At 37.0% G+C, this 18,589-nt stretch overlaps 2 protein-coding genes across 2 annotated transcripts; one reads left to right on the top strand and one right to left on the bottom strand.

Annotated features, from left to right (window-relative positions):
* Positions 1 to 1,580, top strand: LOC104097077 (uncharacterized). Its single transcript, XM_070182973.1, has 3 exons — positions 1 to 84; positions 711 to 1,240; positions 1,324 to 1,580. Exons 1-3 carry the CDS (start codon positions 1 to 3, stop codon positions 1,550 to 1,552), a joined length of 843 nt encoding a protein of 280 aa, XP_070039074.1. The 3' UTR covers positions 1,553 to 1,580.
* A 13,610-nt stretch (positions 1,581 to 15,190) lies between these two features.
* Positions 15,191 to 16,219, bottom strand: LOC104088816 (uncharacterized). Its single transcript, XM_009593557.1, has 2 exons — positions 15,685 to 16,219; positions 15,191 to 15,591 (listed from the first exon to the last, which is right to left on the bottom strand). Exons 1-2 carry the CDS (start codon positions 16,217 to 16,219, stop codon positions 15,191 to 15,193), a joined length of 936 nt encoding a protein of 311 aa, XP_009591852.1.
* Between the last annotated feature and the right edge of the window lie 2,370 nt (positions 16,220 to 18,589).

Here is an 18,589-nt window from a genome sequence, read left to right as displayed (position 1 = left end):
ATGGATGATGCTTCAGGTGTCAAGGGAAAAGAGGTCGATGCAAGAAATAGCTCGGATACACAGGACGAAAAGATAATTGTTGATGTATCAATATGTATTTGAGTCCTCATACATTGAGTATTACCTTCTCCAATGGGTTTCTATTATTGTATGTTATTGTATTTATATGTTGTATTCATATGTGTGCAATAGTGGATACATAGCTTCCTCTTCTTATTTGTTGATTTGATTTATATGTATGTTGATGTATTCATAAGTATTCAAAATTGCCTCCACTATATTTATACTTATTACACTGAATTTTGCATAACGTATTTAGATGTATTCATAAGTATTCAAAAATTCCACCACTGATTTGTACTTATTACAATGACTTTTGCATGTGTGTATGTAGATGTATTTATATGTATACAAAATTTGGCTTCACTGATTTGTGCTTATTTATTCTAGTGTATTTTGCATATTGTATTTAGATGTGTTTAGATGTATTCAAAAGTTCATTCACTGTATTTGTACTTATTGCAGTGACCTTTGCATATTGTATGTAGATGTATTCATAAGTATTTCAAAGGTGCCTTCACTGTTTTGTACTCATTACAATAACTTTTGCTTGTTGTATGTGGATACTTCTATATTCAGTTTCTATATTCAATTTGTTTTCCTTGATTTCATTCAATGTACTGACGCTATGTATTCAATTTTATATATAGCATATTGATGTCATATTTTACTACTTGAGAAAGAAGGGCAAGTACAACAAAACAACCAACTTCAAGTATACAACTATTGATTGTATATTCAAGACAAGAATCGTTAAAATCGTCGACAGGTATGCTGATACATATAGTAATGCAAATGTAGCCAAAGAAGAGGATGTGGTATGTGAGTACATAAAGGGCTACAGATTGCTAACTAATGTACTGTGGCATACTGTTGACAATGTCTTGATACCACTCAACTTGAAGGACAAACTTCATTGGATATTGGCAGTTGTCTCATTCAAGGAGAGATGTATCAAAGTGTATGACTCATACAGATCAGCAGGTCATGATGCCTATCTGGCTTCTGAGGTATATAAGCTTGCTAAGCTTGTACCTCTGTATCTATCGATCAGTGATTTTTACAAAGATAAGCAAGGCATAGATTGGTCTCATGACTCAGCATACAGTGACAAGGCACAAACTGATCCCTTTGATGTTGTTTTCATTTCAAATCTACCTCAACAAAAATCTGGGAGCATGTATGTATTCAATCCTCTTGCTTGTATCATTTATAAATCTAATAATATGAATTATTTTTAATTATTTCAATCTACATTTTCAGGGATTGTGGGTTGCATGTCGCGGCATACGCAGAGTTTCTGAGCACTTTTGGTTTGGTTTCACAAACAACATTTGATGCCAATTTACTCCGTCAAAGATATGGTGCACTCCTTTGGGACTATGCTATGCAGAAGATAGACGTTGATTCCATAAGCGAGAACGAAGCACCCTCAAAGATTGTTAGGCAAATCACGGATTCGAATACATCGGTAAAGATAGTGTTAGAGTAGTTTTAGGTGAATGTAGTTTTGGAAGGTAGTTTTATGTGAATACTATTTTTTTGAATATTGTTTTGGTAAAGATGGTGTTAAGTTAAGAAAAAATCATGTTTTCATTTTATTCACTGTATCCACAGTGTTTATATATGATAATTTCAAGTATTCAGTCGATGTTTCAATGTTTTGTGCAGCAGTATTCATATGTATTCAACAGGTTGTATTCGTATGTATTCAACAGATGTATATATACAATATACATTCATCAGTTTACTAAAAATGGTCCTTTAGCAGATTGTATAGTTATGTATATATGTATTTATATATTGTCACGACCCAAAATCCAACTAGTCGTGATGGCACCTAACCCAACCCGCTAGGTAAGCCAACTTTCAACTATCCAATTCCAATAACAATTATTAAAGAAATTTAAGTAAATAATTATCTTAACCTTATACATTCCCCAATAACTGGAAGTACAAATTATGAGCTTCTAAGAATAGAATATACAAAGCGGAAATGAAATAATACATAGTCTATTTGAATAATACATAAACAGAGCTTTTATAAATCTAAGGCTACCCTGAACAAAAGGCAGCTACAACAGGAATGCAGGTACATCTTCAAGTCCCGCAACCATTGAGCATAGCAACAACAGCAGCCAACATCTGCACGCAATGTGCAGAAGTATAGTATCAGTTCAACTGACCCCATGTACTGAGTAAGTAACAAACCTAGACGTAGGTTGAAAGTAGTGACGAGCTTCCACCAAGGTCGGATCCAAAACCAATAGTCCACAATAATCCATTACAACATAAAGCAAATAATGCGAGAAGTAACTCAGGGATAAAATACCCAGCCAAATAATGATTTCAAAAATAGTAGTTCTTTCTTTCAAATACATCAGTGGAAAAAAACCAAATCGTTTGCTGGAGTTGCCAAAAATATGAATAGTTTGAAAATAATAAATTTCTCCCAAAATCTTGTCAATAATAAATAAGATGTTTCATTTTCCTTCCGTACAACCCGTGTAAAAACAAATACATCACTATGCCCATCTGTCAACAATGTGTGAAAAATCATGAATGATGTGATGGAGTACAGCACGAGGAAATACATCTCTATGCATGTATGTCATGTGTGCATGTCAATGCAATGCAACTCAATGATAAGATCATAAAAAACCTCTCGGACAGAACATCACTCATATACAGCCCCTGGGACAAAACCTCACAGTCACTCGTGCCACTCGGGCATACCTCACAATCACTCTTGCCACTCGGGCATACTTCACAATCACTCTTGCCACTCGGGCATACCTCACAATCACTCGTGCCTCCCAGTCACTCAGCACTCGGCACTCGCACTCAGTAGGTACCTGCACTCACTGGGGGCGTGTACAGACTCCGGAGGGGCTCCTACAGCCCAAGCGCTATAATCTGCACGAACAACTCACGTGCTGCACAGACAACTCACGTGCAATAATAATAAAGTATGCTGTAGGCGGGCAGCCCCGATCCACACTCATCCTCACAAATCAGGCCCTCGTCCTCTCTCAGTCATAAATATGTTGCAGGCGGGCAGCCCCGATCCACACTCATCCTCACAAATCAGGCCCTCGTCCTCACTCAGTCATAAATATGCTGCAGGCGGGCAGCCCCGATCCACACTCATCCTCACAAATCAGGCCCTCAGCCAATATCAAACATGCTGCGGCGTGCAGCCCGATCCCATAAATATGCAACATAAATCAGGCCCTCGGCCTCACTCAGTCATAAACCTCTCAAGTCACTCGGGCATCTCAGTAAAACGGGGCATTCGGCCCACAATATTTATATGCATCAAAATAGAGTCATAAAACTGAGTTATGATATGCAATGAAATGAATATGACTGAGTATAAATTTTTAATTTAACACAATAATTCACAGCAATATGACCTCTGTGGGTAGGGCTGCTTATCGGGCGGATTGGGCGGTTAATTACTCTTAATGGTTTGGCTTAACGGTTATTGGTTTTTAAATATATTAATCCGCTAGCCACCCGATAAGATATCGGGCGGATTGGTATCGGTTTAGCTCTTATCGGGCGGTTTATCGGCCTAATTCAATCTATATTGCGTGCGTTAATTGTTTGTTGAACTCCTAGCATACAAATTCAGAATAAGAAATTACACATTGAGTCGAGACATACATGTCTGTTAACGCCTACATAAGAATGATGTAGTGTGTGATGTGGTGTAGAGTGAAAAAAGCAGAACACGTTGTAGTTTACATTACATCCCAAAGCAGACTATATGATATGATGTAATTAAGGAAAAAGTAGTTCTAATGGATATGCCACTGTAACTCTTGCTAGCTATAACATGGATCATACAAGGATATCAAATTTCATTGAGATAACTATGTGATTGCCTGGGTTTAGATGCAAAGGAATAATTTCAGTAGTTTAGCTCATTAAATATGATGGCATCTAAGCTTTTATTAATTTATTCATAGCACAAACAAAGCAAAATTACAATAAATGTGCGGTTCTTCCATTTGTTTCTTGTTCATTTCTCTTAGAAAGGTAACAATATATTAATAATTAACACAAAGGCTGTGCTGGAGCCATATTTACAATTTTAAAAAGCAAAAATATGAGCTTACTCTTCATACTAGGGCACTAAGATAGAGTGCTGGAAGCCTGGAAGTCGACGAGATAGAGTATTACGGGTGGCTGCTGGAGTACTGGTTGAATTTCTACTGAAGCTGGTTGAATTATGGTTGAATAAAGAAAACCATAATTCTGCTGGTGGCTGCTTGTTGAAGTTTAGGCATTAGGGTTCTGATTATTTAGGAATTAGGCGTTAGAACTTAGAGATAGAGTACTGAAAAAAGTAGAAGGGTTTTTGATATTTAATATATATATATATGGATAAAAATAAATTTTATATATATATATATATATTCTTAATGGGTTAACGGATTATCCGTTAAGAAAATTGAATAATCCGCCCCCAAACCGATAAGCCGTTAATAAAAAAAATTCAATCTGTTCCCCGTCCGTTAAACTGTTAACCCGATACCAATAAGCGATTAAGCTTCGGTTTCGGTTCGGTTTTCGGTTTCGGTTCGATTTTGAACACCCCTATCTGTGGGTCCAAATAATACTGGCACATAGCCTTAAAATAATTTTTAATATGCTTTTCAGCTCAATTTCTTTAACACATAAAACCGCATGGAAAATGCCAAGATTATTTAACTATAAAATTCCACAAAAATAATTATGTCACAATATCTATAGTGCACGCCCACACGCCCGTCACCTAGCATGTGCGTTACCTCTCAACAATTCACAAAATACATATATTCAGGGTTCATACCCTCAACTCCAAGATTAGAAGAGTTACTTACCTCGAACAAGCTGAATTCAATGTCGAGCAAGCTAAACAATACTCCAGAAATCCCATTATGCGTGTATCAACTCACGAACGGCTCGAATCTACCACAATTAATTTGATTCAGCCCACAAAATTTATAGGAATTAATTTCATATCAAAATACTAATATTTTCACAAAATCCGAAATTACGCCCCAAAAATCACCCGTGGGGCCCACGTCTCGGAATCCGATAAAACTCACAAAATCCGAACCCTCATTCAACCACTAGTCCAACCATACCAAAATTACTCAAATCCGACTACAACTCGGCCTTCAAATCTTCAATTTAAACTAAGAGAGTTTTCAAACTTTTCCAACTTATTTCACCAATTAAATGATAAAAACAACCATGGATTCGGGTGATTTAACCAATATTGAGTTAAGAAAACTTACCCCATTGTTTTCTCTGAAAATCTCCCAAAAATCGCCTCAATCCGAGCTCCAAATCGTTAAAAATGGAAAAGTCCTATTTTCTGAACTTAAACTTTCTGTCCAGACCTCTCTTCTTTGCGAACGCGATAGGTCCCTCGCGTTCGCGAAGCACAAAATGTGCTTCCCAACATTTGCTCTTCGCGAACGCGAGACACTGTTCACGAACGCGATGCTTTACGGAGCCCTTCTTCGCGAACGCGAAGGCAAAAGTCCATGCCCACTATGTTTCCCTTCGCGAACGCGATACCCCATACGCGAACGCGATGCACAACCCAGCTTCTATTCGCGAACGCGAGAGCTACTCGCAAATGCAAAGATTAAATCTTGCCTGCCACAAATTCCTCTTCGCGAACGCGAGGGCCCACCGCGAACGCGAAAGAGAAAATACGAAAAATGCAGCAACAGACATCAGCAATCTCACCAAGGCCAAAAATGATCCGTTAACCATCCAAAACTCACCCGAGCCCTTCGGGAGCTCAACCAAATATACCAACAAGTCCTAAAACATCATACGGACTTAGTGGAACCCTCAAATCACCTCAAACAATACTAAAACCATGAATTACACCCCAATTCAAGCCTAATAAACTTTGAAATTTCTAGTTTCTGCAAACGACTCCGGAACCTATCAATTCACGTTCGATTGACCTCAAATTTTTCACACAAGTCATAAACGACATAAAGGAGCTATGAAAATTTTCAGAACTGGATTCCGACCTCGATATCAAAAAGTCAACCCCTCGGTCAAACTTCCCAAAAATTCAACTTTCGGTAACTCAAGCCAAATTCCACTACGGACCTCCAAATAATTTTCCGGACACGCTCCTCAGTCCAAAATCACCATACGGAGCTATTGGAATCATCAAAATTAAATTCCGAGGTCATTTACACATAAGTCGGCATCCGGTCACTATTTTAACTTAAGCTTTAAATCTTGGAACTAAGTGTTCCAATTCATTCCAAAACCTCACCGGACCCGAACCAATTATCCCGGCAATTCACACAACAACTGTAAAGTACAATTTGAGCAGTAAAGGGGGAAGCGGGGTTGTAATACTCAAAATGATCGGTCGGGTCATTACATTCTCCCCCACTTAAACATACGTTCATCCTCGAACATGCTAAGAGTTGTTTCCAAGCCATCAAATCACTGTTCCATCTTACCACACACGTACCCGGGGGTGAACCCACGTCACCCTATCCCATATAGGCTTGACTACACAATGCAACTGAAAATCATTAATTTAACCTTAGCCCATAAACCTTGGAGTTTAATTTCCAACCTTTAAAATTTCTTTCAAGACACGAATCTTACATTTACACACTGTATAAGTCTGAATAAGCTGCATCGAGCTATAACTATAACCACGGATATAATCACCCAGCATATTACACAACTCGCATGCTCGTAGCACCATTCCTGTTCGCAGTGACTACTCCAAAACCAACTGCATGCTAGTATTAAACCCATATCGAACCAAACCTCATCCCAAAACCTTCGTACACTGTTGATAATAAAAGAAACATGCAGAATCTCGTAACCCTTTATCAGACCAACAAGTCATGGAGGTCTCTTGCCCCAACCGGAACCATAATCACTTTCTGAGCCGACTTTCAATATTATACTCCTGAATATTCCGAAATTAAACCTGATAGTACCCATTCCAGGTCCAATGATCTTATATTACTAAACATAACTACTCCACAGACATACCGTACCAATATAAATCGGAGCCACAACTCATGCCATATTGCACTAATACGCAATAATTCAAATGTACCCAGTCATGGAAAATGACTCAAATGAGAGAACTGCCCCGCCAGATTAACAAGTACTTCCACAACGAAGCGCTGAAAATTCATCATACACCGTAGAACCATCACCCAATTCTAACACGAGGTTCATATTATATACTCCGAGCCACCCTGCTCTAATTTAATAACGACGGAGAGGCAAATGACAAAAATACCACACAAAAACCTGAAAGGACATAACCATTACGCTATCGATCATGCAATACCCAATTACTCATCACACTCAAATTCCGCTATAAAGCTCAAATAGAACCGCACCATCTGTGCACATAACTGATGAATCACAACTCCTCATAGCATAAAGGAATAACTCACAGATCATTTGAGAACACGAATAAGTTCAACATCAACCAAATGACATATGCCTCAATAATAGCAATATGGAGCCAACCATTCCGGCTCGGTGTAGAATACACATCTTAATTGGGCCTACCTATGGACCCCCAAATCAACTCGGGTTACCCACGAATAGATAAAACTTCTTCCGAAAATCCATAATAACTGAATCATAACACATTCCATCATATGGCTAGCTCCAGCCACAACTTCACTGTCCACAACCTTGAAACAATCCGCTCCTGAGAACTCCCAATCTCCAAATCCATAGAACACGCGAATCACCATATTTGATTCCATCTCCACCGCCCGAATGCCTAATAACTCTCTCATACACGATCATCCCACGAGAAATACTTTAAAAGTTCTTCCGTGCCAATTGATAAAATTTGAATATCAGCAGTCTATCAACCATGTGAGTACCGCAATACCAATTTATACCTTCGTAAGTAAAAAAAAATACAATGCGCCTTCTAAAGTCCGCCCCTTTCTCATATAACACCAAGTAGTAATAGTATTTATCTAGTTATTTGAAACCGTCCATGTTGTCCAACATTCGTTACCTTCTCTTCAAGACTGTACTGCCACCTTGTACATGAAAATCTAGCTTTTGTACAACACGTAACATCTATATTGCCATCATGTGAAAAGCACAAGAATCTTATTATCAACTTTGAGTCACCAATAATTTACATACCATTTTAGTTAGAAACCTTTCTCTTGCTTCTTTCTAGGAGGAAATCACAATACATAACACGTTCTCCACATTGGTAGAAACCATCAAGAATACTTTGGAATCCATTTGCACATAATCAAGCCCTTAAAACTAAATTCCTCTAACTCGACCAAGCCACGCAGGTCGCCAAGTCCAGGTGTATTGCCACAAAGCACCTGTAGAAAACCCTCACATCATAAGCACTCAAAGAACCGATCATATCCATTACCATACTGATCCAACCTACTACCAAGCTGTCCTATTTCTCCAAGTCCCTTCCAAATTTGTCTTCAGATTGATACTTCTTCTTGCTAAAATACCATGATCTTTAACCATAACTTACCCCACAAATATTAGCATAGAACCACAACGCCCTACGGCCCATAAGCAACTGTATTCTTCTTAAGCACCTTCAAAAATACCACAACTACAACACTCACTCTGAGAATACATTATGTGAATTTGAAATTGTTCTTCTTACCTTCCTAACACAAAAATGTAGAATACATACACAAGTCCGGAAACATTCTCAATTGCTATATATAATTCTCAACCCACTGGAATCTTCTCGAGAGTCACCCACTTTGCTCAAATCTAATTGCACCGCCCAAATGGGCCAAAAGACACGTGCCCCATTAGCACCACAACACTCAAAAAAGTAAATTTACTTTAACACCACATATCAAATTCATACTCCGTGCGCACTACATCATTCACCAATAACAACTCACTCATCCCGTGAATTTCATTTAATCATACGTGAAATATAATCCTTAACCAGAAATTTCCTTATTCGAGTCATCCTCGATCTCAACTTCTGCAAGTCATAGCTAACCCACAAGTATGCCTCATACCAAAATTAAAATTTAACACCTAACCATGAAATCAAATTGTCAATAGCAGACTCCCCCATTTGGCTCAAAGCCATAGATTAAAACATTCCATAACTCACAATACTAATACTCTCTTATTGACATAATGCCACAGTCAGTCCAAAGAAACTTCTTCCCAAGTTCATACAACGCCAACCATAAAAATACCTCAATCATCCGCTAAGCTCGTATTCATTCTCTCAACACACAAGTCAACTTTCTCAACCAGATTCAGATTCAAATCTCCACCCATACACCCCGTAGGCAGAAAAGAAACTCTCCACTCACATCATAAGAAATACTCCTACATAGATTACTCCACAGGGGATAATCCACCTGCTTAGCCTCAATCTGGTATCTTGTTATATCTTTTCGCAGTCACAATTACTATGCAATCACTTAGTCAATCTGCGTCCAAACTCATTACCCAGACATGAGAATTTAATTTACTCCAAAATTTAACAATATAAAAGATCCTTCAAAACATTCATACTCGAGACTGTACGTCACATTAAAACGAAAATCAAGCACCCAATGGCCATTTCTTTACATTTCAAGGAAACACTTCTCGTCACATTCAAATCATCTTAACACATCCCGCGGTCACATCATACCCATCATACCGCCATTCCACCGCTCATCGAGCCACAAATTCCAATGTAGGGTCATTACCGGACATATGAATCTAAATGTACAAGTTACAACTGAAGCTATCGAGCCTAAGCTGCGGTCTAAACCTAGCCTCAAGTCCTCAAGACTGGCCCATCACCAAAATACAGAATACTCACTTCGAACCTCATTCATAGAATCACAATCCGGCAATGCAAAGCTGATACTGAGCGCTTATGTGCGCATACGAATGTGTGGAAGGAATTCAAAGAGTTTCTATCTCAAGCTGAATCAATCTCGCACGATAAGGAAAGAAAAATGGGAAGTATATATCCTAAATGCCCTGTAGCCTCTCGAAGATAAGTGTGGACGTCATCATACCGATCCGTAAGACTCTACTGGACACTTGCTCATGACTTGTAGAACCTATGAACCTAGAGCTCTGATACCACCTTGTCACGACCCAAAATCCAACTAGTCGTGATGGCACCTAACCCAACCCGCTAGGTAAGCCAACTTTCAACTATCCAATTCCAATAACAATTATTAAAGAAATTTAAGTAAATAATTATCTTAACTTTATACATTCCCCAAGAACTGGTAGTACAAATCATGAGCTTCTAAGAATAGAATATACAAAGCGGAAATGAAATAATACATAGTCTATTTGAATAATACATAAACAGAGCTTTCATAAATCAAAGGCTACCCTGAACAAGAGGCAGCTATAACAGGAACGTAGGTACATCTTCAAGTCCCGCAACCATTGAGCACAGCAACAACATCAGCCAACATCTGCACGCAATGTGCAGAAGTGTAGTATCAGTACAACTGACCCCATGTACTGAGTAAGTAACAAACCTAGTCGCAGGTTGAAAGTAGTGACGAGCTTCCACCAAGGTCGGGTCCAAAACCAATAGTCCATAATAATATATTACAACATAAAGCAAATAATGCGAGAAGTAACTCAGGGATAAAATACCCAGCCAAATCATGATTTCAAAAATAGTAGTTCTTTCTTTCAAATACATTTGTGAAAAAAAACCAAATCGTTTGCTGGAGTTGCCAAAAATATGAATAGTTTGAAAACAATAAATTTCTCCCAAATTCTTGTCAATAATAAATAAGATGTTTTATTTTCCTTCCGGACAACCCGTGTAAAAACAAATGCATCAATATGCCCATCTGTTAACAATGTGTGAAAAATCATGAATGATGTGATGCAGTACAGCACGAGGAAATACATCTTTATGCATGTATGTCATGTGTGCATGCCAATGCAATGCAACTCAATGAGAAGATCATAAACAGTCCTTCGGGAAGAACATCACTCATATACAACCCCTCAGGCAAAACCTCGCAGTCACTCGTGCCACACGGGCATACCTCACAATCACTCTTGCCACTCGGGCATACCTCACAATCACTCATGCCTCCCAGTCACTCAGCACTCGGCACTCGGCACTCGCACTCAGTAGGTACCTATGCTCACTGGGGGTGTGTACAGACTCCGGAGGGGATCCTACAGCCCAAGCGCTATAATCTGCATGAATAACTCACGTGCTGCACGGACAACTCATGTGCTATAATAATAAAGTATGATGCAGGCGGGCAGCCCCGATCCACATTCATCCTCACAAATCAGGCCCTCGGCCTCGCTCAGTCATAAATATGCTGCAGGCGGGAAGCCCCGATCCACACTCATCCTCACAAATCAGGCCCTCGGCCTCACTCAGTCATAAATATGCTGCAGGTGGGCAGCCCCGATCCACACTCATCCTCACAAATCAGGCCCTCAGCCGATATCAAACATGTTGCGGCGTGCAGCCCGATCCCATAAATATGCAACATAAATCAGGCCCTCGGCCTCACTCAGTCATAAACCTCTCAATCCACTCGGGCATCTCAGTAAAACAGGGCATTCGGCCCAAAACATTTATATGCATCAAAATAGAGTCATAAAACTGAGTTATGATATGCAATGAAATGAATATGATTGAGTATGAATTTTCAATTTAACACAATAATTCACAGCAATATGACCTATGTGGGTCCCAATAATACTGGAACATAGCCTCAACATGATTTTTAATATGCTTTTCAGCTCAATTTCTTTAACACATAAAACTGCATGGAAAATGCCAAGATTATTTAACTATAAAATTCCACATAAATAATTATGTCATAATTTCTATAGTGCACGCCCGTCACCTAGCATGTGCGTCACCTCCCAATAATTCACAAAATACATATATTCAGGGTTCATACCCTCAACTCCAAGATTAGAAGAGTTACTTACCTCGAACAAGCCGAATTCAATGTCGAGAAAGCTAAACAATGCTCTAGAAATCCCATTATGCGTGTATTAACTCCCGAACGGCTCGAATCTACCACAATTAATTTGATTCAGCCCACAAAATTTATAGGAATTAATTCCATATCAAAATACTAATATTTTCACAAAATCCGAAATTACGCCCCAAAAATCACATATGGGGCCCACGTCTCGGAATATGATAAACTCACCAAATCCGAACCCCCATTCAACCACTAGTCCAACCATACCAAAATTACTCAAATCTGATCACAACTCGGCCTTCAAATCCTCAATTTAAACTAAGAGAGTTTTCAAACTTTTCCAACTTATTTCACCAATTAAATGATAAAAACAACCATGAATTCGGGTAATTTAACCAATATTGAGTTAAGAACACTTACCCCATTGTTTTCTCTGAAAATCTCCCAAAAATTGCCTCAATCCGAGCTCCAAATCGTTAAAAATGAAAAAGTCCCATTTTCTGAACTTAAACTTTCTGTCCAGACCTCTCTTCTTCGCGAACGCGACAGGTCCCTCGCGTTCGCGAAGCACAAAATGTGCTTTCCAACATTTGCTCTTCGCGAATGCGAGACACTGTTCGCGAACGCGATGCTTTACGGAGCCCTTCTTCGCGAACGCGAAGGCAAAAGTCCATGCCCACTATGTTTCCCTTCGCGAACGCGATACCCCATACGCGAACGCGATGCACAACCCAGCTTTTCTTTGCGAACGCGGGAGCTACTCGCGAACACGAAGATTAAATCTTGCCTGCCACAAATTCCTCTTCGCGAACACGAGGGCCCACTCACGAACGCGAAAGAGAAAATACGAAAAATGCAGCAACAGACATCAGTAATCTCACCAAGGCCAAAAATGATCTGTTAACCATCCAAAACTCACCCGAGCCCTTCGGGAGCTCAACCAAATATACCAACAAGTCCTAAAATATTATACGGACTTAGTGGAACCCTCAAATCACCTCAAACAACATTAAAACCATGAATTACACCCCAATTCAAGCCTAATAAACTTTGAAATTTCTAGTTTCTGCAAACGACTCCGGAACCTATCAATTCACGTTCGATTAACCTCAAATTTTGCACACAAGTAATAAACGACATAACTGAGCTATGAAAAATTTCAGAACTGGATTCCAACCTCCATATCAAAAAGACAACCCCCCGGTCAAACTTCCCAAAAATTTAACTTTCGGGAACTCAAGCCAAATTCCACTACGGACCTCCAAATAATTTTCCGGACACGCTCCTAAATCCAAAATCACCATACGGAGCTATTGAAATCATCAGAATTAAATTCTGAGGTCATTTACACATAAGTCGATAATCGGTCACTATTTTAACTTAAGCTTTAAACCTTGGAACTAAGTGTTCCAATTCATTCCAAAACCTCACCGGGCCCGAACCAATTATCCCGGCAATTCACACAACAACTGTAAAGTACAATTTGAGCAGTAAAGGGGGAAGCGGGGTTGTAATACTCAGAACGACCGGCCGAGTCGTTACATATATAAAGTAATATATCATGTTGTATATGCATTATGTATTGATATATATTCAAGAGATTGTACTGTATGTGATGTACACTTTGTATTCAGATGTATTCGAATATATTTATATTATGCTGTATGTGTACTACATTTTGATTCATAAGTATTCAAATATTTCCAGATTGTATTGTTTGTGTAAGTCATTTTGTATTGATATGTATTCAGCATATTGTAATTATGTATTCAGATTTAACTGCACATGTATGTATTCATATTTATTTAAAATATAAATGCAATATGTATTCAACAGTTTACTAAATTATATTCAGCAGAATGTATTCACGCAATAATCCAATACACCAACTAACTATATCCAGAATGTAATCACGCAAAAATCCAAATACACCAACTAATCAATATGTATTATTTCAAAATGTCACCGAAATCTATGACACATCGTTATAGCACTAATACAAGTCAGAATGTGAACTAAGTCCTACATGGAGCATTTCTACAAGTACGCTTATTATGTCCTCTCTGCCCACATATGCTACATGAATGTTGATTTTTCTTCTGCAACAATTCACTGAGCGGCTTATCGCGCTTCTTCTTTGGCCTTTCAGGAGGTCTTTTCCATTTGGGTGGTAAGACAACTTCCTGTGATATATGTGCTGGTATATTCCATTCATTTCGATCCGGTAGCGGATACACGGGCACCTCGTATGTCATTACAACAGACTTTGGTTTGTAATAGTCAGAGCAATAATCTTCTGGCATTAGAAACTTGCTCTTCAAGACAGCTCAAGCGTGTGGGCATGGTAATTCATCAACTTGGAACCGCCCACAACTGTATTTTCTCTCTAAGAGGCACACGGTGTAATGCCTTCCTTCATCGTTCACCATATGCAAGTATTCAATCGATGGTACCACCTACATTTAAACATAGGCCTAGAAGTTTTGAACATTTTTTAAAAAAATCATATATATATATCAAAGAATAGACGTATTAATTACAGTATAGATATATACAATTAAAATATAATTTAAATATACAACAATAAACTTTTATTTATCTTTCAGAATCATCATATATATTTATTTCAAACAAATATGTATTTAATACAAACATATATGTATATATAAAATACAAAGACATACAGTTGTATACAATGAAATACATTGAATACAGTGGAATATATTTTATATGTAGGCTGGCAGAATATTAAAGATGATGACATCTTAACTGATGAATATAGTGATATACAGTAACTATCTGCTTATGAAATGCATATGGTTAGAAACAAAACCATTAAATTCAACTAACGATACAATGAGCATATGGACTGTATTTCGAATAGTAGAAATTGTATCAGAAATAAATACACCTTGTACCAGGGTTAAATATATGATACAATGACTTAAAAAAAAACTTACAGTCATGCATGTAGACATTGCCTCATTCAAAGTAAGCATCTCCTGGTATTTTTTTCCAAGCGTTGTGTATGTCGGTGAAGCTTCTTTCCGATTGCTGCAATTCCAACGTCCAAACATCTTCCTAACTTCTTCGAGCAATTCCCTTGCTGACACAAGTGCGGCATTGATTGACTTAGTAATATTTGACGTCATGGTCTATCCCCTATTAACAGGTGCATACAACCTAGCCCACTTTTTGTATCCAGCTAATTCCAAGTATTCTTTCACCCTAATATCTACCTTCACCACCTTCTCCATTAGACCGTCAAATTCAGCATGTGTGTATGCTTTTGCCATCGAGAAGTATATCTCGCTCAACTTTGAATGACTCTTTTTGAATTTTTTATATACGTTGTTCCATAGATGCCATATACAAGCAAAATATGGTACCGCTGGATACACTCTCGATACAGATTTGATGATACTCTCACTCTTATCTGAAACGATGCACATGTTTTCCCTCTCACCATATGCTTCCTTGAATTGTTCAAAGAACCACGGCCAAGCAGCATCGTTCTCTGAATCAATAACACCATATGCTGGTGGCAGTATATGACCTGTAAAAACAATTGCATACATATTAAAAATATGTATTTCAATCTTTAATAGGCAGTAAGATTAACAAATTTTATTACAATCTCCATACTCACCTGCACCATCCAACGTGTTGGTCGAGACGAATGTCCCGGTGTAATACGATTTTAGGTGGCTTCCATCCACAATCACAATGGGTATACAATGATCGAACCCTTTTATAAAGGCATACAAAGATATATACACATACATGAACTCATATTTTGGCGATTTTACCATTCTAATGTGCGAACCAGGATATGTCATATCCATTGTATATAAGTACCCTAGTAATTTATTGTATGAATCAGCCTGTTCGCCTCTCAAGAAATTTATTGCCTTTTCTTTAGCCCGCCACGCCAACATGTAACTAACATCTACACCCAAATCTGATTTCACATCATCAATTATATCCTTTGGGGTGTATTTCCTCTTATGATTAGTAAGCTTGGACCTAATCATACCACCGATAAGACTACTACTTGCTTGACGTTGCTCATACACCTTATTCTTCAACGGACATGTATGCTTATCATTGAACTCTCTCACTTTGAACATTTGTGATTTGTTAATGCTAGAAGCCTTAAACCTCCATTCACAATCATTTGACATGCATAATAATGTATAGCTGCAAATAATGTTTCCTCAATATATACGATGAGTATAAATGATTAACAATTCACTAATATATATGCGAATACATTGTTACATATATATATATATATATATATATATATATATATATATATATATATATATATATATATACACACATTATTATAAAATACACACATATACATGTGAATAAGACTGTAATTATATATATACATTTAAATATGTATAAATACATCAAAAAACAAACAGCGAAAGCCACTGTAATATCTATTTTATCAATAAAATATAGATGAATACATGTGTTCGAAATACATAGGTACACCAATGAAAGTCATGTAAATACATCCAAACATATCTGAATACATCTAAATACAATTTAAAAATTCTACCATGAATACAATATATAAAAAATCTCAAAATACACAAGTATACATGTGAGTACGGCTGTAATTATATATATACAATTAAATACGTATAAATACATCCAAGAACAACCAGTGAAAGTCACTGTAATAAATATTCATCAGTAAAATACAGATGAATACATGTATTTGAAAGTCACATTAATAATTATTATATGTTTAATATTTGAAAGTGATGTAAATACATCCAAACAAATCTAAATACATCTAAATACAATTTAAAAATTCTGACATGAAAACAATATACAATTTCACATTCAATATACATAACCATACATTTGAATATAACATGATGTTTAACAAGTTGTAGCTAAGAACGCTCAAACCTGATAGCATTAGACCTATCAACCCGGAATTAAAATCTTTCACATATTGCATAATGCTCCATCACCTGTTTCAATGTAGCCTTATCCTTATATACTTGTCCAGCCATAACCTCGCTTTGATTTGTTTTTGAAATAATCAAATTCGTATCCAATTCGAACACCTCAATTGATTCTCCTGAATTGACATACTCAATAGCAAGTGTATCATCTGTATCAAAATTACACCTTTGATTTGCTTCATCAATTTGCACAATGTCGCCTTGAATTAAACTACCTCCAGCTACAACTTATTTGTCAATTGTTGTTATGCACAAAGGATACATTCTGAATTCTCTGTTCACTTTTTTCAACTCTACATACACCATGTAACCCATGTCGTTATGTATTTCCATTAGCGTGCAATTTCTATCTATTTTGTATTCGATTTTGATTGACTTTGAGCGCAAATCTATGTCGAATTGTTTCGAAATTGAAGCAACCAAATCATTGTACGAGACATACCCCTTTATCAGTATCCCCTCAATCGAATAATCGACATAGTTGCTCTCACTGTCCCACTTACCAGAATGACGCAGTAGCACGGTTAAACTTGCCATATGTAAAATCGAATTATACCGATTTCTGTATATAATTGTATGAATCTTGAATTTTATTGGTTGAAAACAGAAACACCCAGGAACGATATCAACAGAAAAAGGGAAGGATTAGAAACTCGGCGATTGCTCTGTTTTGTTGTATTTATCGTGTGAGAAAAATATTCAGCATATTCGTGTCAAATACAGATTATGGGTGATGTAATTGAGTTAATTGAGTTATATTAGGAGTCTATTATGTTAATTGATTCACTTTCCGTTTAAAAACAGCTGAATAGACCATGAATTGTGCTATTTACGTTACTGTATTCACAAATATATATCGTGAATACAATCGAATACAATAATTGTCTAGCTGGAATCCCCTGTTTCACGCCGATTTTTGCTACTGTATTCTCGAATACACTCTAAAAAACTGAAAACATAGCTATAGGAAGTAATATAGTAAATGGTAGCTACAACTAGTTAATAACCACTAAACAATAGTGGTTTGTGAAATTTTCTCATCTTAAATTCCGTACTCAGTCAAACATATATCACATAAATTAAAATGGAGAGAATATGTCTTTCTTTTAGGTTAGACTTTGATGTTATTGTACTAAAACATAATATTCAATTCATAAAAAATGGTGAAGCAGAAGAGATGTTGCAATATTACCGGGGTAAATACTTGTTTGCACCTGAGTATTTGCATTAAAATATACTAATTTATCCTTGCTGAGTGATGGATTAATGTAAAAATATGTAATTAACTATGACTCAGTGGTAACCATATTTGTGAAAACAAGTGTAGGGATGTTCACAAAAAAAAAAAAAAAAAAAAAAAAAAAGCCCGAACCAAAATCAAATCCAAAAAATCTATAATTTGGGTTTGATTTTTAATTTTAAAAATCGACAAAATCTAGTTATGTTTTTATTTTAAGTAAAATATAATTAAAAAAAATAAACAAAACCAACTATATAAATATTACTGTAAAAGTTATAATTATATCCTATATATGCATGAATAATTCTCTCTCTATATAT

Source organism: Nicotiana tomentosiformis, chromosome 8 (genome assembly GCF_000390325.3).
Source record: "Nicotiana tomentosiformis chromosome 8, ASM39032v3, whole genome shotgun sequence".
NCBI lineage: Eukaryota > Viridiplantae > Streptophyta > Magnoliopsida > Solanales > Solanaceae > Nicotiana > Nicotiana tomentosiformis.
This window is presented reverse-complemented; position numbering and strand designations above follow the sequence as displayed.

Excerpts from the sequence above, each read along its gene's own strand:
- LOC104088816 (XM_009593557.1), bottom strand. The coding sequence starts at position 16,219 with ATGTCAAATGATTGTGAATGGAGGTTTAAGGCTTCTAGCATTAACAAA. Across the intron at positions 15,592-15,684 it reads CAACACGTTGGATGGTGCAG|GTCATATACTGCCACCAGCA; the intron begins GTGAGTATGGAG and ends TTGTTTTTACAG.
- LOC104097077 (XM_070182973.1), top strand. The coding sequence starts at position 1 with ATGGATGATGCTTCAGGTGTCAAGGGAAAAGAGGTCGATGCAAGAAAT. Across the intron at positions 85-710 it reads ACGAAAAGATAATTGTTGAT|CATATTGATGTCATATTTTA; the intron begins GTATCAATATGT and ends TTTTATATATAG. Across the intron at positions 1,241-1,323 it reads CAACAAAAATCTGGGAGCAT|GGATTGTGGGTTGCATGTCG; the intron begins GTATGTATTCAA and ends CTACATTTTCAG.